Here is a 25,216-nt window from a genome sequence, read left to right on the forward strand (position 1 = left end):
CAGCGAGCGGAAACGCGGCCCCGGCGGCATGAATATTCCTCGCCGTCCCCGACGGCCTTTCCCGGCGGCGCCCGGGGGGTCCGCGGGGAAGCGCCCGGCGGCCGAGGGCGCCCGCTCCGACGTGCCATGAATATGCAGCGGGGAATCAGGAGCAGCCGCGGCCCCGCGCGTTCGGCCGCCGCGAGTCGCCTTCGAAGCGGCCGCTCGTGCGCCGCCTCTTCATTACTGTACCGGGGGGCCGGGGGGGGGGGGATGATCGCATCAGCCGGGCCGAGCTGCATGCAAATGACTCCGTGTCGGGAATGCTAACAGTGCCGGCATATGCGATTAAAACGTAATTACGCTCTTTAAAGTCCAGGAAGGTTAATAAGCTGCTTCCCGAGTTGCAGCCGCGCCGCGGCATCACTTAGCGGCATCATGCAGCGGCCGGTGCCGGAGGGGAGAGCGGCCGCTTGGCTGGCAGCAACGGGGGGAAAATACCAGGGTGAAGCCAAGGGAAAGATTTATCCCGGGCTGGGAGGCTGCAGGTGCCGGATTTTCCAGGGCGAGAAACTTCTTTAAACGCTTTGCTCCCGCGCTGGAGTTACCAAGCCGGGGCACGTTGCCAAATGACGGAGCTTTGCTCCTCTCTCCGGGACCTGTTGCTCCTGAATTTGGCTCGCTTCTCCCAGCTGCCGGCAGGTTACCGTCGCCCAGCGGGAAGGCGATGGGGAGGGGGACGGTGGCGATGCTGCCTCCTCTCCCCATGTCCCGGACCCGTCCCCGATCTGCCTGTGAGCAGGCGATTTTGACCATGCGCCTGTTGCCCCTCCATGCCCAGGACCATCTTTTTCCATGTCTCACCTGGAAGTTGCTCCTCTGCTTCCTCGGTGTGATGGAAAACAGTGTTGATGCTGATTTGGAGAGGGAAGAGCAGCCCGCTAGCACCAGGGATTTGGGCGCTGCCCTTCTCATCCCTTGGCTGGCCAAACCTGTCTCTTTAGGAAGCAGCAAGACAGACTCAGTGCGGGAAAATAAGTCTTCTTACGCTTGGAGCTTGATGGTGACTCTTGCCCGCTCCTCAGAGAGCCGCCTGGCTCCGGAGAAGGGCAGAAGATGCCAGGGGAAGTCCTGGCTGTGCGAGTCCCAGACCGACAAGCCCATCGCCCTCTCATGCGCTCCGGCAGGGTCGGCAGAAACCGTGTTGCACCGGCAGGTTTCCGTGCTGGGCGAGAAGGATCCCACGCTCACCTGCAACCTGAGCGATCAAGAGTAGGTGCCACTCCTAGCTGGGCCGAGAGGGTCCCTCACCAATCAGTTCAGAGCGAGAGGGGCGTGCGGAGGGGACTCCATCCCATCCACCTGCCTGCGGCAGCAAGAGGGGACACCCAAGCCCAAACCGGCTGTCAAAGGGTCCTTTATCACGAGCGGAGAAGAGGGAGGAGAAAGAGGGTGGACGAAGGCTCTGCGCAACCTGATGCGACACGGAGGTCAGCCAGCCCTCCTTGGAGGGGGGTTGGACCAGATGTCCTCCTGACATGCCTTCCCACCTCAATCACTCCGTGAAGCTGCGAGCTCTCCCCCTCTTTCCCTCCGCAAAGGGAATAAGATAACTCACATTCAAGCCGAGAGAGTTGAATCCCAGCCTGCGTCTCTACACACTGGTTTCATGAAAAACTTTGGGGCAGAAAAGATGCTGGCTGAGCCGTAGCTTTGGCTTTAGCTGGAGGCAACTCAGTTTTGTTAATGCCAGAGACCGAGAACGAGACCGCTGTGTACGCTGGAAGCTTCTTGGGGAAGCGAGCGTTCCCCGGAGAAGATCTGGGGCGGAGGAGGTGTGAGCGCTGAATCACTCCTGGATGGTTCAGTGCAAACACGACACCACCGCAGAATTAACAGGGTTTCTGCTGCCTCCAAACTGCGGGATTTTTAGGGATCGTTTTCCCTATTTCCTTACCATTTATTACTTAAAGATGGGAGACTTCACGGGTTGTACTTTTTGCTACAAACGCAGATGGATTCTAAAATCCCAGTGATGCAAACAAGGAGCAAGATCACTTCACCGCTGACACAGAGCGACGTTTCAGCTCCTTGATGATACTATTTCCTGAGGCTTCTAACATGATGGACATCGTGGGTTACTCGGCAAGTAGGTGCCTTATAAAAGACCCCAAAAAAAGGTATTACATGCAAGATGAGTTGATTCAGCTTGAGGTCTGTTACCCCAGAGAAACCAGCACAGAACGTCAGCCAGGGATGTCTGCTCTGCAGAGAGAAATTACCAATTAAGTGCCAACAGCAGGGGGTTCTACAGATGACAAAACACCGCTGTCACCTTACGCTCAGCACGTCCAGGACACGCCAGAGACAGAACGTATCCAAGCCATTTTACTTCCGGCTTTTTCTGAACGGCTCTCCGAAAAACCAGATCTCCTCGGATTTAAATATCGGAATCTCGGTCCTGAAAACTCACAGCGCCAGCACGCGAGGCTGCTGCAACAACCCCTCTGAAACGTACGGGGCTGCAGATAATCTCTCGTCGCGTTGCCTTGGCTTTTTCCAGCCCATTTATTCAGTGCCCTGCAAAGAGATTCACGACACGAAATCATTAAGACACACGGTGAGACCAATTACGAGTCAGAAAGGGAACCTGACTTTAACCATAATTTTATTAAGGCTTAAATGTCTATCAGCCAGACGGGAGCTGGTCCAGTCACACGACATAAACCGAGAGTGACACGTTGTGTAATGCAATGGCTTTTCTACAGAGTTCGTATGAGCAGAATGAGATCGCTGCCAGGTACCCGCGCAGCGACCGCGGCCTCTCTTGGCGACTTACGGGACTCCGGAAGGATGACGGATGCGCTCCCGCAGCAGAGCGAGGCCGCCGCAGGGAGGGGTGGCCAAGGGGAGAAGTCAGGTAGCTTGCACGCTGTCAATCACAAGGACGTCACCTGGTCCACGACCGAATGGCTGCTCATCAAATATCGCAACGGTTTTAACTCACAGGGAAGCGAAACTCACAGTCCGAAAGGCACCTATGCTAACCACTGAGCCGCTGGGATTGCGGTAGGAGGGCAGGTGTGACGGGCGGAAATCAGTTTCGTATAAATACATATTCCTTGTTAAAGAAGCTATGGCTTTTAGTATCCTCGGACCGCTTTGCTCCGGCGCGATGCTCTAACCCCCCCTCCCCCCCCAACTACTCTGCAAGCAGAAGACCACCAAGTCCTCTCCGCGATGACGGGCGCTCATGTGGCAAGCTCTCGAAAGGCCTTCGTCCTCGTACAATCAACACAGACAAATGGAATAGCAGCGGCTCCTGTTCTCGTCCTCCCGGCAGGCTCCGGTCGCCGAGGCCTTAAAAGTGAACCCTCCTCACGTCGTGAGTGGCGACCGACCTTTTGCAATTCACGCACAGTATCGATAAGGACTTCTGCTTCTCGGCCAAGCACGGGCGGCACATGAGGTGGCCGCAGGGAAGCTGGTAGACCGGCTCCGTTTTGAAGTAAGAGGAGAAGGTTTTGCAGCAGGAAGCGCATCCCTGGGTCTGGCTGCTCCTCCCGTGCTCTGCAAAGCGGACAGGAGAAACAGCTCGTTTGCACCGTCGGGTTTTTTTAGCTGAGGACAGACGACAGCAAAGGGCTTTTCACTCTTAGCAAGGCTAAATCAGCCTCCCTTTCCTTTTCCAGCGCTGGAATTAATCACTGACTCCTGCCTGCAAAGCTTTAAGCAGCGCTTTGTATTCCCGTCACGCCGTACCTATAAGGGGCTACTCAGACAACTCTCAAACAGCAGCAGTTTTAAAGGGGACACCAAAAAGCTTAATAGCTTAATGTCACCGTGGAACAGCAAAAGATGTTCAGAGACGCAGTCACCGGGAGCCGCACAGCCCCAGCCCTTTCTCAGGGAAACCTGGTCCCTCCGAAGCCACTCCGGCCCTCCCAAATACACCTCTCCCATGAACAGGCGGATCCTCGCTCGGGGAAGAGCGAGCGGGTATCGGCTTGCGGAGGGATGTAAAAAGGTTTGGTGCTTCCAACACAGCTTCCGTGCTTCCTGAAGAAGTCGTTCACGGAGCTGGTGCCACTGATAAGCACGTCTAGAGAGCAGGTGTAATGAAAGCTGTGAGGACTCAACAGCCCGGCCTGTGAACGCAGAGCTGATGGGATCCCGGGCATGCACTCGGCCCGTCAGCCTGTGACGTTGCTATCGTTACCCGTCACTCTTAGGGTTCAGCGAGCCACGGGGCGTTTGCTAGATTTACTCCTCTCTGGCTGCATCTCCACGGCTGGTCAGGTGCAGGTTCAAGCCCGCTCTCCACGCTGGACTCGTTCCCTGTCCAAGCGGCAACTCCCCAGCCTGCACCCAGCCCAAATTGGCCCGAGTACAGCCAAAGCCTCGACGCAGGGCGAGCCCTCGCTGAGGCAGTCGGGACTAACCAGGCGCAGGCTGGGCCGAGCACCGTACCTCAGCGCAGCAGCGGATGTCACAGCCAGGATCCTCCTTGAGCTACAAACTACATCCAGCAACGCAGGCAGATCACAGGACTCAGGCAGGCTGACGCCTACCCTAACTCTGCAGTGTGGACATGGGCAACGCGCCTCAATTTCCGAGGGTCAACAGGGTCTAACCTGCCTCACCAGGAGAATAAACCATTGAAACTGCCAAGTTAAAATAGCAGTAGGTTGGCGCTGGTAAGTAAGACTCACCGAGAGGCACTTTGGGGGATATTTTGGTCCAAAGAGACATGGAAAGATGCTGAGCAGTTGCACAGCAAGTTACCGTTCTCCTCTCTTGCTCCCGAACGCGAAGCAGAGGGGCTTGCTGCTTACCGAGGACGGCGCCTGCGTTCCACGAACTGCTGCAGCCTCCCTCGCCGTGCGCCTGCTGCTGACCCCTCATCAGCTTCGCCGTAAACGACGGCATGGAGCTGAGCGCCGAGTTCAAGGCCGTGTCCAAACTTTCCGACAGTCTTTGCTCGTGAGAGACCAGATCTGCAAAGGGAAGCACAAGCTCGAGAAGCAGACACGGGGAACAAGCAAGCCGTCGGCACGTAACAGAAATGCTGCTTTGCCTCCGGAACATTTCAAAAGGGGCAACGCTAAGGATCTTAGAAGCTCTGTCACTCGTTTTCTCAGGAGATCTCCTTCCCCACTGAAGTGCCAGGATGGGGATGCAGCACTTCATGTCCTTTGGGTCCTGTCAGACATTAATGTCATCAGGGACTTGACAAAGAAGGGATTCGAACGCCCCAGGGCCATCGAACAGCGGGTGCTCAGGTCTGTCTGTGTTTGCAGCTCTGAGCAAAGCCAAAACTCCAAGTGCTCCAGACACCTGCTTCCCTTCAAAACCCCAGCTGGCTCCCTCAGATCCCCGCTCCGCACGGGGCTCCGTCCCCGGGCCCCAGCCCCGTGCTCTCACGTTTGCTTTGTGCACCTAACCGGGAACATGTAACCCACAAATAGAACCTGGATTACTAAATTCTTTTTCTGTTTCAATAACCGAAACCCGAGCCAAGGGATAAAGCCAAAGGTACAGGAGTTGGACCTTTTCCTGCAGCATACAGTAGCATTTTCTCCTGCGCAACACCAAACGCCTGGCTTTGATTAAGACGATGCATTAAGAAAATGGTGTCTGCACCGCTAATTCTGTTAAATAAATCTCCCAGAGGAAGACCTTGGAATTATAGCTGCACATTCACTACAGCAATCAAGGCTGATGAAATACTGACGATACGGAAACAAGCTCTGTGGGCCAAGCGCTGCGCTTTATTTACATATGGGCATGGCTCTCCTGAGGGCTCTAGGACCCCACCGGGCACAGCCCCAGCGGGCCCCCCCAGGCGCCTCCGCAATAAAAATAACGAGCGACTCTTCCTAAAATACAGTACGAGCTCCAGATGAGAGACCAGAGCAGAAATGCGTGGTCCGACTCCTTCCTGCCATTGCTGGTTCTGCCAAAACGCCCGTTATTTTAAAGCAAGTCTTTCAAGAATTTGTTTTAAATCAAAGCTTTTCCCTCAAAACACTATCGTTTAGCACTTTTGGGAGGAGGAGGAAGGGAGTGCTAGGTACCAGCCGGCACCGACAGCAATCAGAAGCTGTGGACCACCTTTTGATATGTTTCGGATGACTAATTTAGAGAATATACACAAGAAAACCCAACTTACCTGCCTAGAGAGACAGCCCTCCTGTGTCCAGAGGACACGTGCGCACCGTGTATTTACACCGTCCTACACGGACCACACTGCTGGCAACGCACGGCCTCAGAGACACTGCAGCTCTCTTTGGTCTCATCTAGATATCAGATTGCTAAAGATGTCTCTCTCCCTCCTCCCAGCTGAAGCTGACCTTCCTCCCCGCCGTGGGATTATTGCCTAAGGCAGTAACTCAGTTTAACGACGCCAGAGAGAAGATATAGAATTTGCTGTACGAAACGCAGTTATAGCCACACAGGAGTTGCCAAGACAGCAACTCCAACACATTTTAGGTGTTCCCGTGCAAACAGGCAGAAATCAAGCACGGCAAAATAGATGTAGATTCTAGCAAAAGAACTAGCACGGAGTCCAGAGGAGCAATTACCCGTGAGCCAAGCTCTTCACCATGGACTAGAAGCTGAAGGTACTATTTGTATGAGAATAAACCACAAGAGGGAACAGATTTTTGGAGAGAGGTGGGAATTTCCTTGGTACTTAAACCATAAATCACCCCTGCTTTCTAAAGACTGTCGCTTCCTAAGAAGTCAACCCCCCCCCGGCACTTAAATCCTGCTGTGCTGGAGCTGCTAAACCTATAGAGAGTGTCCTACGCTCCTACAACAGCCTCCAGCAAGCAGTGGATGTCCAGGCTAATAACTTACCCCCGCTTAAAAAAAAAACAAGCAAAAAACCTCCAGTCAAACCATATTACAAGAAAAAGGTTGTCTCCACGTGCCAGCGACCTGAAAGCAACAAGTAGAAAGGAAATGCAAACGAAAAGAGAAACAGGGAGACCTGAACCATCAAGAGAGCCGTGAAACAGACTGCACAGACCAACAAGGTGAGAACAACGAGCCTAGAGACGAGAAAAATAACGGCACAGAACGGAAGTAAATACCACCCGTGGACAGCAGGTTGTGCTGAGGAGAGGGCACCCGAATAAGACAATAAACTGATTTCCACGCTGTCTATCGACAGCAAAATACAACAGCCTTAAAGCTTTTCAGAGGTGGCACGGCAATCTGGGTTGGAGTCTCCTGACTTGAAAACCTGGTGCCGGGCCTTCGAGACAGCTAAGAAACGGAAGCGAATTAGGGAGCCAAGATACCTGTTGAACAGTCCATTTGGATCAAGTGCGAGTCACTGTCAGTTTTCATTTTTTTAGCACTGTTCTCTGAGGTAGACGTGACAAGTAAGTTTGTAGAAGAAAAATACGGTGGCTGCACAGAGCTTTGATCCATACAGTCCATTTTCCTTTTCAGAGAAGACATCGTTATGGAAGAAGGTGTGAGCGTTTCTGAGGCGTGAGCCCTCCCGAGGAGGTTGGTGCCAGGGATGCTGTGCTGTAAGAGGAAGTGGTCTATCCTGGCCTTGAGGGTAGGGTGAGGTAGGGGCTGCGAGTGCTGGCTGAAGGCCACCCCAGTGAAAGGATCGCTGGGTACCCTGCCCCAGGAGGCCTCGCTCCGGTTGCATTTTTCCAAGGTGCTCTGGTCGATCACCTTCCCCGAGGGCAGGAGCATGGGGAAGGTCATGATCTCTAGAGTGATGGGGTCCAGGAATTCTTCAGGGATATCTTGGACGACGTCCACCAGCTTGCGGAGGGTCTGCTGCTCGCTGTCGTTGGTGCTGAAGGGCACGCAGTCGCTCTCCATCGGCGTCCAGAGCTCTGGCTTGAGGCTGCCGACGTCCTGGGCGAAGCACTGGGAGGCCACCTGAAACACGCCCTCGATCACCTCCTGCGGGCACGACTTCGCAGGCTGCCCCCACACCTCCAGCCTCTTAACGCAAGGCAGGCCGCCGCCGGCCACGTGGGTGATGCAGATTTTTAAGTGTGACACGTTGCTTAGCGAGGCAGGCCCTTTGTTCCAGAGGTCTTGAGACGCAGAGCCAGGATAGGAGAGCACGTTCTCCATCTGATGGAAGGGAGGCCTCAGCTTGAAGCCTCTGTGGCCAAACGTCACTTTGCTTTGATTTTTTAGGACAGCTTTGCCCACCAGCGTGAAAGCGTCTTTGTCCGACACAGGCTGACCGGCCAGACCTGAGAATTGACCCTCGGGGCTCTGCCAAGAAGTTTTGTTGCATGAGGTAGAGGTGTAAACTTCGAGCCCAGTGAAGGTTTGGTATCCCCCAGATGAGATGTCGATATTAATCCTGCAGATCTCAATGTTGAAGGGAAAAGAGATAGTGATGTGGACCGGAGGCTTGATAAAGTACTCGCTGCGGAAACCACGGTTTCTCCTGGCGAGGTCTTCAGAGATGAGATTCTCAACTTCGTAACCGTCAGCAGAAATCTGTGTTTCAAAAGAAATACTGAGTTTAATTTGAATCAAGAAAATAAAAGGAAACTGGTTTCGCAAGCATTTAAATAGATTCACAAGACGAAATAAAGTAGGCTGTAGTTTTGTGTGCAGCTGAGACAACACAGGAGATGCCTGCCACTTAAGGAGAGCAGATCCATTCCCAACTTCTTCCCAGCCATGTGGTCCCATCCACTCTTCTCTGCCCCCTCTGTTACCTGACAGGCGGTTTGCAGAGCTGTTTTAACTTGCTAAAAGAGCAGAAAAACACGTATGGCTTACGGTTTTCACCAGGTCAGTGAATTAAATCAAGGCATGGAGGGACTTGATGAGGAGCAGAGCCGGCATGAGAGAAGTAGTGGGACGGTGTGGCTGGGAGCGGAGCATGGGTGCGTGGGGGAGACAGGATCTTCCCTCTTTCAGCAGCGGTGAAATGTTATGTCGGTTTATCCTGTCACGTGAAAACGTACTCCGAATCGTTTAGTTACAGGTTCCCAGAGAAACCTCCAGACATCTGCTAGCCAACTGCCTTGCCCTGCGCTAGGATCAACCCTAACCACCCCTGAGAAATAGCTCTCTAACCAGGCAGGGTCCCACCTCATCTGCCAGAACATGCAATCCCATCCTGCGGTCTGCTCCTGGACAGCTTGGCTCTACCTATTCCCTTTCCTGGAAGCCTTGGGGGCCTAAAAGGCCTGCAGCACTTGCTACACAAATAGAAAACAGCAAGAACATCTATTTATTCCACCTGCTTCATATGGTCCACTCTACGCTTTCCTGCAAGCAGTGTGATCTGCAGCGCACGTGTGAACATCAGCAGGGATGAGGGAGGACCTGCTTGGCCACGAGATGGTTGAGGGAAATGCCTCTTGGCTTCAGCGGCAGAAGAAAAAGACCCTGTTCTACTGCTTAAGCACGTGCCATCACAAATTCAGGGAAAAGAATCTATACTAATGCCAACATGGTTGGATGAGTGGAAGCAAGGGCCTCATCCTGCTCACCTAACCTGTATCCTTTCTCCTCTGCTCCCCCACAGGTCCTGATGTGCCTGAAACTTCCCTCCCACAACCTGGCTGCTCCACCACCACATCCTCCAGCAGGGCCTTTCCTCCGGAGGATCTGCACTGCCCATGTGTTTAAGAGGACAGGGCCTCTGTTGAGCCCTCTTGGAAGGATGAGCTGTGGAAATCATTGGAGAGCCCTGGAGGAGAGAGCTCAGGAGAAGCCAGGCCAATGGGAGCCTCCACCAAGGCCAATTTAGTGATGAGAGTAAAACTTGCAGTGACTTCTGCTCCCCGAATTAATTGTAGGGGAGTGCCAGTCTCAGGCATGCCTGTCCGTGTGTGTCCACCTGCTAGCGAAAGGCAGCTCAGAAAGTTAGAAGCATTTCCCAAGTTGGTGCTCTCACAGAATAAAGGGAAAGGGAGAATCGCATCGTTAACATTTAGCTTTAAGGAATTTAGACTTTTGCCTGTGTTCAGTTTGAGCTAGGACATGTCAGGAGGAGTCAAATTCTGCAGCACAACCTGATCAAGCCAGACTGCAGTGGCATGCTGGATCTCCCATCAACACACCACGCACGTGGATGGTCATGTCTCTACTGCCGTCTTTACAGCACCATACTTACAAATCCAAGGCTTTCTTGCGTTTTGGGGTGTGGGTTGGTGGAGGCTCTTACAGTTCAGAAATGGCTTTGAACTAAGGAAAAGGCAGCATCTAAGCAATTCTGATGATGCAGAATGAAAAGCTGAAGCACTGCTACTACTCAGTAGAGTACCTTCAGCATTGTCAAGAGCTGCATATTTGACTAGACAAATTGAAAGCTGTAATAGTGCAGGGAAAAAAAGGTACCTAAAGTTAAAGTACACGCAGAAGGTACATAGGACATAGCTGTCTTGCTATGAGACCCTGCAGAACCAGGGCATTTTCCCTCCACGTTAGAGCACTTGCAGAAGGTAATGCCGAATGCTAACACCGAATAGTGATTTTTCAAAGTCATTTTTTCAGCTCCATTTTATCTTCACATGAGCAGCAGATCCTGAGCACACCAGATACTGGTTCTCTTAGTGCTCACACATGACTTTCTCAAGATTGAAGTATGAAAGAGGAAGGGGATCCAGGAGTTCAGATTACCAGTTCCAGTTTGCAAAACCTCCCCGCTTGGAATGACAGGAGACTGGTGAGCTTGGAAAGGCAGACATTGTTTTAGTGACTCCGAGCAGCACCTCGCCCCGCAAAACACAACCCTCCCGCGTCACTGGAAAGTGATTTTAATTGACAAAAGTGCTCTCAGTTTCGTGGATTAAAAAGCCTACACCTTACCTAAGCTGGGACTGCATCCTCCCCGAACACCTCTGTTATCAGTGGAGATACACAGCCTCCCACGTCAAAATCCCTCCCTGAACCACCCGGACCACACAAAACAGTGGCAGTTTGCTATGAGTTGCCTCTGTTGTGTTTCCTTAGCAAAGCCTGGCACGGCCAGCTGAACACCATCTTCCAGATTTCACTGCTGAATTATTATAGATGAGCAGTGAACCAGCCCTTCCCGAGCCCCGGTGAGTCCCGCTTGTCATTTCCACCTAACCCCTCCATCCATCCCTCCAGCTCCCAAAACATCACGTGTTATTATTTTACCTTGTTGCAGTGAATTCTTGGCTTGAACTGTGGGAGACAGACATTTATTACCATCTTTGCAGGTGGAGGGAGCTCACTTTCTAAGCATCAGATTCAGCTTGTAAAGAAAGAGCAAAATAAAAAAAAAAAAAAAAAAGCGAACATCAGCAAACAGCGAAAGGAGCTTGTGTTTCAGAGCCAGTACGAATTACAAGCTTGGCAGTTCTGAAAATACAGCTAAGATCTGAGTCAGGGAGGTGAAGCCAGTGTAAGAGAAACCCAGATAACTATGGTGAAGATATGGGATTAAGAGAAACCCACACATTAACATTCATCAGTGAACCCCTGGAGAAACATCAAAGAAGAAAAGGTAGAAAATGGCTATTTTTACTAAAAACATCTTGCCTATGGATAAACCAGTAACCGGATCCAAAAGTTTACCAAAGATGCATGTGGCTTTGCAGATACGGCAAAGCACTAGAATATCACAGGAGGCCGTCAAAGGCGACGAGGGGAATCGGGGCAAACTCCCCGCAGCCTCGCTCCTCCTTAGACTAAATCTTAGGACACGGGGCTAAGCACCGTGCTGGCGTGTACACCCTTCACCGCTGCGAGGCAGAAAGAGCCAGCGTCCATTCCTCCTTCTGAGCCAACTCGCTGTGTGGCCTTGAACTGGACGTTTTGCCTCCGTGCCCAATTCCCCCCGCACGCCGTGTCTGTCTGCTGCCGTCAGCAGTGGGAGGTTGGACCTGCCTGGGCGCTTGGACAACACCCAACGTGAGGGCGCCGAGCTCAGGCAGGGCCTCTCGGGATGAGCAAAACGCAAATCAGCGCTAACGCTGCTGCTGCTGCAAACAGCAATGTTTCTTAAGGGCTCCGGGAGCCTCAGATGAAAGCTAAGATTAAATACAAATATTAGTAATTAGTATTCAATAGCTCCAAGGGAGCAGAGGGCATTTAATAGCTCTAAGGGAGATTATCCGTGTTCTGATTCTTCTGACAGTGTTCATTAGAGAAACTCAAATGAACGCGCTATCTTTTGCATTCAAAGAATGTGACTCAAATTGGTTATATCAGATGCCTTTTACGAATGAAATTATCTGTGAGGTAAGAATTTTAACCTTACGTTAACCTCAGTTTTAATATGTCATCGCCTTGGGCAGCCTTATAAATCATGAACCTGCTGCTTCTTTCAAGAACAAGTAGCCCTTTAATGATTTTCAACTGAAGTTGTTAGTTCAGCCGAAATGAAATTGGCCTTTTGGGGGCACTTCAGTCCGGCCGCTGGAACACAGACCGTAATGAAGTGAGGCCGCTCGGCAAAGCTTGCTTCGCCTGCCTGCTAAGCGTGCCAGCGCAGTCCGTTTTGCACGTGATAAAGCGCAACAGTCTGAAACGAGACGTGTGGTATTGGCTCCGAGCTACAAATTCAACATAAAAAACCCAAACGTAATAGAAGCGAGGCCTGTAGAGAGCAGAGCTTGAAGCCTGCAATGTCAATGCTTGATCAAATCACGCATGAACCTAAGAAGAGCTGCAGCGGGCCAGACTAGCACCCCTTTAGCCCAATATTTGGTAATACAGTGATCAAGAGCAATTCCTGCTCCTGAACGGGGAACAACCGAAGAAGAGGGCAAGCATGTACCAACGCTTTCTCCGGTATCACCCTCCTGGCTTTCTGAGCCTGAGAAAAGGCTTCCTGCTGGCATAGCGTTCCCAGGGCAAAATTTTTCAAAGAGGTTTTTGAACTGGTCTAATTCTCCTCAATTTAATAACAGGTTGCATGACAAAAATATTGCTTTTGGGTCATTCAGAACTTGGACTGGAAAGTCAGTTTAGCCCTCTGAGCTCTGGTATTATGAAAGATGGGAAACGACCGCTCTCTCTTCCCTTTCTTTGTACCACTCAAGATTTTCCCTCTCTCACAGTCCCCCTCACGTCTTTTCTCTGGGTTGAAGATCCTCGTCTGTTTAGTCGCTCCTTGGAAGGAGGCCTTTCCGCACCTTTAATCATCCTTGCTGCCCTTCTCCCTCTCTTTTCCGATGGGAGCAGACTGGTGCATTTGCATTTGGTAAGTCTCGGTGTGACTTAGCCTGAATCAGGGCGAGTGGAGAAAGGCACCTTCACCTCAGCATTACTGCAAGCTAGTCATTTTAAAGATTTCAAGTAGGCGATCGCTTATCACGAGCCCCTGTCAGCTGAGATCCCGCCTGTGGCCGATCACAAATTCTCCCATGGAACTTGCGATCCCTCTGCTGCAACCTGCTCTTCGTAGCGCTGTCTCGTACCAGACAAACCAGAGATGGGTAAAAGCCATTCCTCAGGATAGACTCACACCGTGATCCAGTCACGAAGGAAAGCTTCTTCCTAGCCTAAGGCTGTTACTGAGCTTACGTCCTAAATTTGTATCCTGTTTTACTCTTAATATCCTCTGGCAATTAGTTCTGGTTAATTAAAAAGAATTTATTCTCTTGTTAAATTTGTTGTCTTTCAATGTACATTCAAAGCTATCCAAATGTATATTGAGCTATGTATGTATATCTATCTATATGTGTACATTTTAGGATCCTTTCCTACCTGTTTGTAACTCTGACCATCTTAAGTAACTCAGGCCAAATTTTCTTGGGTAAACGCTTCAGTAAGAAAATACATTACTCTGCATGTTCAAATCACTGGTGACCCTTCATTTGAAAAGCTCAGCTACGCTCCTGCTTCACAGCACGGATCTTCGTTTGGCACTGAGCTGCCTTTAGCCATGGATGTATTTGCTTACACTTTGCATGAAAATCCAACTCAGACTAAGGATCAGTTTAAAGAGGAACGAGGGAGGACTCCGAGATTACAAAGCACCATCAGAACGTCACATAAGAGTTCATCTTTCTCAGATGCGTGCCTTCCCTAAGGTGAAGGATCTTTTCGTCAAGGCAGTGACATTCAGACCCCAGGGACTGCACTCTGTCCTTTTTGCTGCCCCAAGTTCCTCTGTGATCTTGTTTAAAACCCTGCTTTCTGTAACTAGTCACTAAGTGCCTCTTCCTGGTGTCCTGCACACAACCAGGGAGCTCCAGCAATACGGAACCTGCATAGGGGTCACTGAACTAAGATGCTTCGTAATATCGAGTATTTGAGGGGGAGGGAAAAAAAAATCGTTCCAGTCATTTTAAATCAGGCAGCCAAAAATGAGCTAACACATAGAACCTGGCTTGGGACAGCAACAAGGTTACAGCCACTTGTCTTTCCCACCCTCCACCTCAGTCTGCCTCAAAATGTCACACTGCAAAATAGTCAGGCGGGTTTGGCTGTCTTTGCAGTGGAAACGGGAATGTCACCCGCTGCTCCAAATGAAATAATTCTTGCAGCGTTGGTCAGATGCACTTCCCCGTGCACCTCAGGAATAACCCTCACCTCAGCGAGAAATGCCGTCTGAAGGCTCAGGAAGCAGCCAGCGACTCTGTCTTCAGAACATGATGCAGAAATAAGACATCGGGCCACATCCTGAGCAAGAAAATAACATAATGAGCAATGTGGCAGAAGGTGAAACGATCAGCCTCCAGAGCAGATGCTCCACACAGCTAGAATGCGACAGGAATCATCACCCAGGCAGAGGAATCGCCTCCTGTTGGATCTGTAAGCCCAATTCATCTTTACTAGCAACAGACACATCAACAGGATTATTACAGGAGGTAAATCCTCGCTGCTAGACACCGTGGAGAGCTGAAAATGAAATGAATGTGTCAGGGTCAGAGTATCCCAACCCTCAGCCCCAGCTCTCTTCTCACCACTCGGCTTTCATGCTCTCTCCTGGTTATATACAGACCCTTCTGCCTCCTAATGGAGAAATTTTGACTCCTCACCCACTTGCCCCCAAATCAACAGTCCTGGGAACAGCAAGGAAACAGGTATGTGTGCTCCCGATATCCAGATTGGTATCATGGCTAAAAAAACCCCAATTCTTTCCTAAATATCACCACAGCACTGACACTATTCTATTCCTCAGACACTGAGTCACCAAATCCATCCACTTTCATTCAGGGGAAGAAAAAAGTAATCACGGAGAAGAACGAATACGACAGCAGGTTTTATTTATAACGGCAGCATTTGAGGATCTGTGTAATAAAGGACAGCACGAGACACATGACTGCGAGCAAAGCAGAAGAGAACCGGCTAACACAACCAGGGCAGCCTCAGCACGCAAAGCCCCTGCCAAAAACTTAACTAATATTCGGAGACCAGTGACCAGAAACGGAGATGCCTTTGGGTGGCTCCGTCAGCCTCTGTCTGAGCAAGCGCTGCACCAGATTGTATTACCCAGCTCCGCTGAGCAGTGCTGGGTCGAACACTTTGTAATGGAGGTAGCTCAGCTTCTCCGAACGCGTGCGTTTGAGCAGAGGAAACCATTCCCAGAAGGGCAGCTCAACCACCACATATCCTAGCTGCCGGAGCTGCCTTCTTTTCAAACTGTGCAGTCCCAAGAGCCGCTTGGAGCAGTAGCAATAGTGGTTTCGGTTGGACACCTGAATAGCTAGTTTCAGCTCTCGAGGTTGCTGATTCAGCCCAGGAGAAAGGGGGGTTTCAAGAGACCTCTGTGATTGAGGCCAAACTTTCAACCCGGCACCCGTGACAGAAGCTCCATCTGGAAACACAGTGCGACCCCCAGTGCAGGGAGCCTGTGCTTCTTCCGCCCTCTCCTGACCACAAGCCTTGGCTTCGTTTTCCACTTCCACGGGAGACTGGCTATTAGATCTGCCTTTTATAAGCTGAGTCAGTAAGTCATCTGTTAGATTAACTCCGATGTCTTTTAGTTTTTTATCTGCAGTAGCACCTTTGAGGTTGAAAGGGATGGGATGTCCATCCACGGCCAAATGAACCTCCAGATCACTCGATCTGGTGTGAGGCAAAAGCATGTGGCTTTTCACATACTCGGGGCCACCTAACATGCTCTCAAGAAGGGATACAGCTTCCATGATTTCAGGCCGGACATAGATTTCCTCCTTGGCAAAATTTAAAACCATCTCAGTAAACTCTTCATAAAGGTGAGGTGAAAGGCGGCTGCCTTTGTAAGCTGGGCACTCAATTTCAACACTCTTGCCAAGGGTGAACAGGTCCTTTCTGAGATCGTATTTACTCTCTCTTGTTTTCCGGACAAACTCATCGTTCAAAGCATAGTCTATCAGCTCAGCTGGAAAGCGCTGGACAAATGCCAGGCCAAGTAAACCAGTAAGAAGGTGCTCTGGAAACTTCTCAAACTCATGGAGTTTTCTATGCATTTGCTCTATGAGACTGGAGTAAAACTGTTCCTCGTTTGGAGGCTCATACTCCAGGCATCCAAAAGACCACAAGAACTTGGCAGCATCTTTGCTTCGGCAATAAGTCACCTTGGAAGGCAATGACATGGCCACAGCAGCCAAAATGTCTTCGTCATAGTAGTGTAGGGATGAACAGGTAAGAGCGATGTGCATGATGCCCTGGATGTTTATCATAGGAATCCGAGGGGGAATAACTTTTCCAAGTTTCTTCAGGAGCGGCAAGTGATCTATGCGAGCGTAGCGGAGCATTTTAAGTACATTCACTAAAGCGTAACTGCTCATGTCTTCCATCTGGAGGGAGACCCTGTCTCCAATTTTTCTCATGACATGGTCAGAGACATCGCTGTTTGACTTGAAGAGCCCTAAGCAAATAGCACCCACCTCCTCCAAGGTGAAGGAATCAAAGTACTTCCAGATCAAGCTCTCCAGCTTCTGCATTAAGTCTGTGGGCGACTTCCGGCCTTCGCCTATGATATAAAACAGCTGAACAAACTGGGGCAAGGTGAGGTCTTTCCAATGCAGATTGGCATAGCTGAACAAAATGCTCAAATAGGAAGGCACGCTACGCTCCAGGCAGCGCCAGCAATCAGCCACCAGCAGCAGCTGGTCCAGGTTCATATCCCACACCCGCCGGCAGAATTCATTCTCGTACGCGTTCAGCATCGGGTGGGTGGGTGGAACAACTAAACGAACAAAAGCCTTTAAAATATCAATGAGTTCTGATGTGCTGAACAACTGGATGCTTTCAACAGCACAGCTACACAGCCTATTAAACCTGGGGTCAGACCTCAACACTACGTGTTGTTCCACCGGCAAACAACTCAGCTTCCGAAAATAATCTGTGATGCTTTCTGGGCTCTGGTTGTCCTTGCATACAGTTATACTGTGTAAAATCGAATCGCCTGCTTCTAAAGGAAGGGCCTCTATCAGCTCAAACTTATTATAACTCAGAGAGAGGTATTCAGGCCTCCCCTTCTGGAACACGCGAGGGTCCTCCTTCGAGTCATGCATCTCCGTTTTTTCCATTTCTGCTTTTTCCTTGGCTTGTGCTGCAGACGGCCGCGCTGAGAGAGTCTGCTCGAGGAGCGGTTTGAACTTTGGGTTTGGCAGGGCATTTCTGATAGTCGGCGAAGCTTGAGAAGAGGTGGTACTGAACGTACTCTGAACCTGCGCAGTGCCAGCGCTGGAGAAAGCGCTGTCAAGAGCCTGGCCACGGTTTCTAGCCGCATGCTGCTGGGAGGCAGCTCTGCTCTTGGCATAGGCAGACGGATTATACAATACTCTGTAGCCTGAAGGATTCAGCAACCGGATTGTAGCCGCAGGTTCAGTTGCAGTGTTGGCTGCTTCTGGGGTCTCTTCCTTCTTCTGTTTCCTTTCGCTGCTTCCACTCTCGGCCTTGCACTTGGTGGTAGTCGAAAACGCTGTCACCCTGCCGAGTCCTGGAAATCTTCGGCATATTAGCACTGTAGCCATGGATCGCAATTTACTGGGGTCAGAATTGCTTCCAGGTACTGAAAAAAGGGCAGACGAAGAATGAGTGGCTTCCATCTATCATGAAGCAATTTTTAATCTATCCTTTACACTACCAAAAGTTAGACGATGTCACCGTTTCCCCTAGCGAAGGCAGCTGTTTCCCTGAGAGGCAGTAACGCAGTCACTATCAAACACCGCCTCATGCAAAAGCAGTTCAAGAAAACACCTGGGTGATCTGAAAAACCTGAAGATGGGGAACATGGCACTTATGTATTACCAGCTACTCAGCAATTGTAAGCAATCTGAGAGAGACTGTAGGAGTTAAGGAAAAATGCATTTCTTTTTCATTTTGTAAGAGACCCAAATTACTTTTCATTCATTTTAAACATATGGAAAACATCGTTTTTTAAATGGAGCTGTGCCCTCAAAAGCCTTTTACGTATTCAAACAGAGCATTCTGCTACTTTAGTCAACATCAGTCTAAAACACTAAGCACCACCCAAGGAGCTGTCGAAACGTCCACGGCGCCGCACTGCTTTTCACATGAGAGTGTCTGGAAATGGCATGCGGAGGCTGTGAGAAAAGCGTCCCCCAAACCAGTCCACAGAGCGAAAGCTGGCCCATAACCCGCAGTAGGAGACTAGCGGAAAAGAGAAAAGTGGCCCCAGAACAAAGCTGGGGGGGGGGGGGGGAACAGCCTGGGAGCAGTAACGCAAATCATTAGGAGACGCAACATTGTGAAGCGAGATATAATATTTAACCAAAGGGAACAGAGCTTTACTCTTTAGTGACGGCAGGGTTTCCCACAGCTCTAGGAGAGATAAGGCTTCAAAATGCCAGGTGCCTTTCTAACTCCTGCCTCAAACAGCTACAGCAGAGAGGGCGAGGATGAGAAATCCGTCAGGAGCTGAGCTTTGGGCTGCCAGCCCGCACAAGCTGCCAAGCGAGCCTGTTTGCGATGATTCAGGCGGTGATTAAAAAAGCCCCAGGTCAGCGCTCTGTGCCACACGCCCTTCTCCCGCCACACGTGTCCAACCCCAAGGAGGCCTTCGACTACTTTCCTAAAACTCGCTTGTGCTCTCACCACGCAGAGAACACGGGCTAGAGCCACAGGACACCGAGCCACCAGGAAAGCCAAAGCCCGGGAGAGATGCTGCAACCGCAACACACGTTAGTCTCTGTGCTCCTAACAGGAGGGAAACAAATCCTTTACGGACATCCCTCCGAGCTCTGCTTATACACGTGGCTTCCTCATCAGGGCTGGATCAAGATGTCCCACCAGTGTAGGCAAATTCAATTTGGCAGCAGCAAGGCAGGTTCTCCTTTGGGGGAGGAGGTGGGGTAAACACATACACATGGATATCAGAGTAGGAAAGGGCCTGCAGCGGGATCGGGGGATTACAAACAGGTCTGGCTGGACAAGAGTTGGATTTTCTCACTCCTTTTGGGTACAAAACTCCCGCTTTCTCCCATTCCCATTAACTGATCTATTCCTCCATCACAACAGCAAAGCATCAGCTCCTCCCAAGGAAGGGTAAGAGGGGGAGAGAGGGGAAGGGGATGAGGGGAAGAACCTGGGTAATGATCTTTGCTGTTTCTGCCAGGTGCGGGGTGCTGGGAGGGCTGATCCCCTGCAGCTGCCATCACAGTTTCTTGCGCACCCCAAACTCCTCCACGGCATCAAAAGCAGTAACAGGAATGGGCAGACAAGGGAACATGTCTTTGTGCTCCGGCACAGGCAAAGCAAGCAGCCTGCTGCTCTCCGCAGGCTGTTCTCCCCCCAGACAGCTTTACCTCCACCTTGCAGCAATCTTTCTCCTCGAGGACAGGATCTCAGCACAGAGTTGGAAAAGAGAGCCCAGGAAAAGCCCAGGAGAAGCCTGTGAAAACGCAGCAGCAATGAGGCATACCAAGCATCGGCTCCTGGTGGAGCAGCCAGTCTCTGAGGCTTCTCCCTTCGTTGTTGCCATTGCACAGCATGCCTCACCCCATTCCCTGTCCCTGGAAGAGTGACGCTCTCTGCACTCTCCAGTGCAAAGTCAATCGGCTTAATTTACCCCTCAGGGATCAACTGCGTTGGCCGCACGGAGGCAGCTGAGGAGACCTCACGTCCTCTGTTCCACGGGCAGAGCTTGGGGGCAGCAACCACTAGCTGTCTGGTGGGGAGAAGCAGCCGGAGCAGTAACACTCTCAGAGGTCAGGGGGTTTGGGGACAAAGAGGAGAGAGGGCAAGCTGAAATAAAGATTCCAGAGACATACATACAAGGAGGAGGATACGAGAAAGATGCCAAAGTATTTTTAGGATGACTAGTAAAGGACGGATAAACACTGTGAGAAACTCATCAGGAGCTAAGTTTGCCTGGCACCTTATTCGTATCTCCGCTGCGCTGCCCAGAGCGCAGTCCCAAGCAGGCCCCTCGGCTCACATCAGCCTCTGCTCCGCACGCCCGGGGCAGAGCCCAGCAGCACGGGGCTCCACCAGCCCGCGTTACGAGCCGAGCGGGCTGCAAGGCTATAACAGTCCCCTCCTGGCACGAAAAGTCTTCAAATTACAACAGCACGTTCTGTTCGAGGCTGCGCCAGTACGACAGATCAGCTCATGGCAAGCAGCAGAGGCTCCTATCCCTTCCCTACCACTGAGCGTCTGTGTGGTGGGGGGAAACAAAAAGTCTTCTCAGAACCTGGGCAGTAAAAATCAAGCCGAGAGCCGTGACGCTGTGGCGCAACGCAGACCCAGCAAAGCCGTCAGCAGCAGCAAGCAGGAGCTGGATTTCAAAGCCCTGCTATTTAGCACGCAAAGTGTTTGATGAATATGTAATTTCCGGCTCTGTCGGCTACGATAGCGAGCTCGAACGGACTGTAAATGACGCGATGCCATCTTCTCGAGGCTGGAGACAGGCAGCTTTGAACGGCAGACAGCTGGGAAAGGCTTAAGGCTCAGATCTACACCGTGGCCAGAGGAAGGAGACCCCTTCCCCTCTGAAGTTGTCTCCTCTTCTAGCACCTCGCAGAGCTTGACTTGGGGGATGCTCAGAGGGGCATACGTGGCCAGTTCAAGCTGCAGGAATCATCTCAAGCAAGAGGAGGTTTATCCTACCTAGGTTTTCCGAGAGACTTTCTTGTCTGACTCTCTTTTGCATGTCCTATATTCATTTTGCTATTACTGAGAGACAGACAAGCATTAGGGAGATGTATGCCATTTATTTAAAGCAAGTTCTATTTGCCATTGAAAGCTGAAACTATTCATGAAATTCAGAACTGTTTGCTGGTGGCAAAAGCACCCCTCTCAGTGATGCCAGGCCCACCCAAAGACAGAGAATCAAAGTCACAGAGTTACACAGTGAAGGGCCCAAAGGCGAACAACGCATGCTGCTAAGAGTACCATCCATGTAGCTCAGCATTAAGCTTGGTGACACATTTGGGAAGATATTCAGTTATGAGGATATTTCTCTCCTATGTTGTTCCAAATCCAGCAAAATAGCTGTAAAGATCACACAACACAGCGAGAAAGAGATAGGCATAGGTCTAGACACCCCAGGCATCTAGAAAGAAACAGGCTGGGTCCAAGTGGCCTTTTGCCCATCACTTCCTCCCATCTTAAAACCCCCAGCCTAAAACTTTATCATCTTTTAAGTTCCTACAGCATCTCCCTTCCAACTGAACCTACATCTCTGTTAAATTTTGCTCTTTTCCTGTCCCCCTGAGCGATCAGCCTTCCCTTCCCCTACCACCGAGCTTCTCTTCATGTCTAAATGCAACCAAACTCCTTCCTGTCTCTGTACAAGTCTCTCCAGAAAATTCACTTCTAAGTGACTCGCATCCAAAAAGCAAGTCAGAAAGCAAGTTTTGGACCTGGGCCCTGCAGGCTGTGAATGCACTTTGTGGAGTCCCTTTGGGATGGAAATGTCTTTGTGTGCGTGTCACACTTAAATCTGAGTTCTTGGCCAACGGTGCATCTGCACAGCTGAACGCTAGCTGAACACCAGGGAAAATAACACTCCTGGAGAGATGCCACCTGTCTCCTCTGACTGTCACTCTGTGAAAGGGGACAGAAGCGCACCTGGGCCTGAGATACCTTCTGCGCTTTTGGTTCCTCAAAAATACTTGAGGGAACCTGCAGTAATGCTGGAAAACCTGTGCATGATCGGTGCCGGGAGAATAGCTAATGTCATAGTATGACACCCTCTTCTACGCCTCATCCCACCCACTCGAAGCAAAAGGGCGTGCGGCATCGCCGCAGCAAGCGCTGGGAAATTGAGATCCCAGCGGTGAAATGCTTGGTGTAAAACATCATTTCAGCTCATCACGCTCACAAACTTACTATTAATATCCGAGCCGGGTCTGAAAAGAAAAATAACACAAAGGGAGGCTTTTTTTTTTTTCCCCCCACCAAATCCCAGATTAGCAAGTCAGAGCCCCAAATCGTAACTTTTCCTTTTTTTCCTTTTTTTTTTTTAATCCAGCTGCATTGAACACCCACGGGCGTGACCAGCAGCCTGGCCGGCAGCGGGGGCCGAGCTGCTCCCGCGGCAGGCAGAGAGGCTGCCTGCGATGCACCGCTTGTCCCTGCTAAAAACGAGCCCTTCCCCCCCCCCAGGTGTATATATATAGATATAGATATAGATATAGATATTCCCGTATAGATACGCCCCTATAGACAGATATAGGGCCGCAGCGCTGCCCCCACGCTGCTGCCCCAGGGGAGGGCGGCCAGGCCCGGGGGGGGGGGAGCGCATGCGCCGTGCCCCGCACCCCCCCCCAACCGCTCCCCGCTGAGGGGGCGGCACCGCCCCGCCGTGGCGGGAGGGGAGGGAAGGGGCGGGGGGGGGGCTGGAGGCGGGAGGGCTCGTGTCGGCCCGCGCTCCCCGCTCGCACTCACCGGGGCCCGGCGGTCGCCGCCTCCTCCGCCGCCGCCGGGTCTCGCCCTCCTGCCTGCGAGCCCCGCAGCCCAACCGCCCCCGTCTCTTCCCGCCGCTTCCGGACACCTGACGGCAACGCACTTCCGGCCGTACGGAAGCCGAGCGGGGCCCTGCGCGGCGGCGCGGGGGAGGGCGGCGGGCGGGGCTGCAGCAGCGGCGGCGCCGCGCCGCCAGGTGGCGCTCGCGCCGCGCGCGCGCCCGCCCTCCCTTCCCCGGCGTCACGTGAAACGGGAGGGGGGGGGGGTCACGGGAGCGTCACGTGACGCGGTGCCCGGGCCGCGGGGCCCTGTGGGGGCGGCCATGACGGCGGCGCCCGGCCGGGGGGGTCCCGGCACGGCCGTGCGGGGGACACGGGGCCCGGCCAGCGCCGGGGCTTGGCGCCTGGACGGCGCTTACCCGCTGTGTCCCTTGGTTACCTTTGCGCCGGGTGAATCCCCTCTTGCAGCTCGGTGCTGGTGGCGCCTTGGCCGGCTGCGCCTGCTCTGAGGGAGATGATCCAGCCCCGACACGCTTGTTCTGCCCTGGGAGGCGTCAGCTTTTTAACCAAAGTGCAGGAGACCGTTCTGGCAAAGGGAAAAGCGCTGGGTTTGGTGGTTTTTTATAGAAAAGTGGCATCGATCTGAATGTCACTTTAATGCGACGCTGACAAAGCCGCTGGGGTGGGATTCATTTGACTAAAACCCTGCGTTTGCAGGAGTTTTTTGGCATCATGTTGGCTCCCTGATGGTGAGGGAAGGAGAACAGGACCTCGTCTCAGCCCAGGGCCAGCTGCCAAAGCTGCATCGCCGGCAGCATCCACTGCCCCGCGCTGACTGTTGAGGACGCCTAGCCGACTACCTCAGGAGCAGATGTTTGCCACAGACGTTCGAACACAAGCGAGAGGAATCGCTCCTGTCGGTCTCCCTTCAGTGGTGTCAGCCCACGGGGACCTAGCCTGTGCAGCCCATGGGCTGTGCTCTGCTCCAGGTGATCTGAGTTGCTGTCCAGACTCTGTGGGCTGCCTGGACTTGGCAGCAGCTCACTTGCCTACATGGAGGTGCCTGGACACATCTGAGTGCAGCAGGGTCTCAAATAGGGAAATGTCATGTATGCGAGACCTGTGGGAAGCCCATGTTCTTCTCAGTCCGCCCTGGGACCTCCCCAACAGCTCTAAACACATGTATGGGGGACTGAGTAAGGCACCAGCATCTGTACCATGGCGAGACCTCAAACACAGACCTCGCGGCCATCCCTGTCCCACCTCTGCCATGGCCACCTTGGCCTTGTGCCTCCTGCCTTGTTCGTGCTGCTTGTTCTCACCTGCTTGAATAGCCCGAGCAGCCCTTGTGCCCCAGGAAAAACAGGGCTGGGGCGGACTGCAGCCGGCAGCATCCCACCCCTCTGCTTGGAGAGATGGACACAGATGTGTGCAACATCCCTCTCTGGCCCTGCAACCCCCATGGACACCTTTGTCTCTCCCCTCCTGCCCCACGGCGCTCTCTGCTCTCCATTGTGGCCATCACTTGGGGGTGTTTTGGTGTGTCTGAGCCAAGAAAAAGTAGTGGCACTCTTGGGATTCCCCCAGCGCCTGGCTCTTAGGGCCTTCTCCAAGAAACCACCCAAGCACAGTTCCCCAGCCGGCCTGGCCCGAAATCCCACGCTCTTCTCCTGGTCTTGCTGCTTCTCCCACCCACAACACAACCAGGCAAGCCACACTGTCAGGTTTTAAAAGGGGCCTTTCTCCATTTTATTTTGCCTGAATAAAAATCCTTCACAGTCAGAGATAAGAGAGATACGTATACATATAGATCTTCATTTATATATATGTATATATATACACATACCTCTGTACAGATATATATATATATTCACTGTAGAAAATTGCAAAGGCAGTAGCTCTTCACATCTTTATAACCTGATGGAAACATACAACAGACTAGCAGTAGATTGTGAAACGTGGTATAGGTTTAACGAGAATTTCATAAATGGGTACACCTTTGCAGTACAAAAATCCCCAAATGTTGCATTTTTTTTTCTTTATTTTTCAGCCTCTTTTCTTTCAATACACCGACCAGAAGCAAAGTCAAGACAACTGCGTTTGGAAGTGACCGGTGGACAGGAGAGACACCCAACTTTATGGAGTTCTTTTTTTTAAATATTTTATTTTTTAAGTATATATATAGTTATATATATATAATTTTTTAGTTTTTTTTTTTTTTTTGTAAAATCTCATTAAACGCAGTTCAGAGAACCAGCAACAGTCAACGCAGAACAAACAGTAACAGAGTCGAGTTCAGAACACTTCTGGTTTGAATTCACAGTAAGAGCAGAGAGAGAGACCGAGGCTTCGAAAAACAAACAGAGGAAAGAAAGCACGAGGCCGGGATTGAATTTACAGTCGGGTAGGTCCAAAACATTGGATGAAGGGCCTAATGCGGAGTCCTACGC

General features: G+C 51.6%; 1 protein-coding gene across 2 annotated transcripts; it reads right to left on the reverse strand.

Moving 5' to 3' along the window:
- Positions 1 to 3,247: 3,247 nt before the first annotated feature.
- Positions 3,248 to 22,845, reverse strand: LOC106484934 (RING finger protein 37). 2 transcript variants are annotated; one of them, XM_067298400.1, is made up of 6 exons: positions 22,750 to 22,845; positions 14,497 to 14,586; positions 11,113 to 11,209; positions 7,287 to 8,469; positions 4,815 to 4,976; positions 3,248 to 3,549 (listed from the first exon to the last, which is right to left on the reverse strand). In XM_067298400.1, the coding sequence occupies exons 3-6, from the start codon at positions 11,164 to 11,166 to the stop codon at positions 3,341 to 3,343; spliced, it is 1,608 nt and encodes a 535-aa protein (XP_067154501.1). In that variant the 5' UTR covers positions 11,167 to 11,209; positions 14,497 to 14,586; positions 22,750 to 22,845; the 3' UTR covers positions 3,248 to 3,340. The 2 variants fall into 2 exon arrangements, with proteins under 2 accessions (XP_067154501.1, XP_067154500.1); XM_067298399.1 differs by lacking the exons at positions 3,248 to 3,549; positions 4,815 to 4,976; positions 7,287 to 8,469; positions 11,113 to 11,209; positions 14,497 to 14,586 and adding an exon at positions 15,155 to 17,908.
- Between the last annotated feature and the right edge of the window lie 2,371 nt (positions 22,846 to 25,216).

The sequence above is a fragment of the Apteryx mantelli genome, chromosome 5 (assembly GCF_036417845.1).
Source record: "Apteryx mantelli isolate bAptMan1 chromosome 5, bAptMan1.hap1, whole genome shotgun sequence".
In the NCBI taxonomy this organism is placed as follows: Eukaryota; Metazoa; Chordata; class Aves; order Apterygiformes; family Apterygidae; genus Apteryx; species Apteryx mantelli.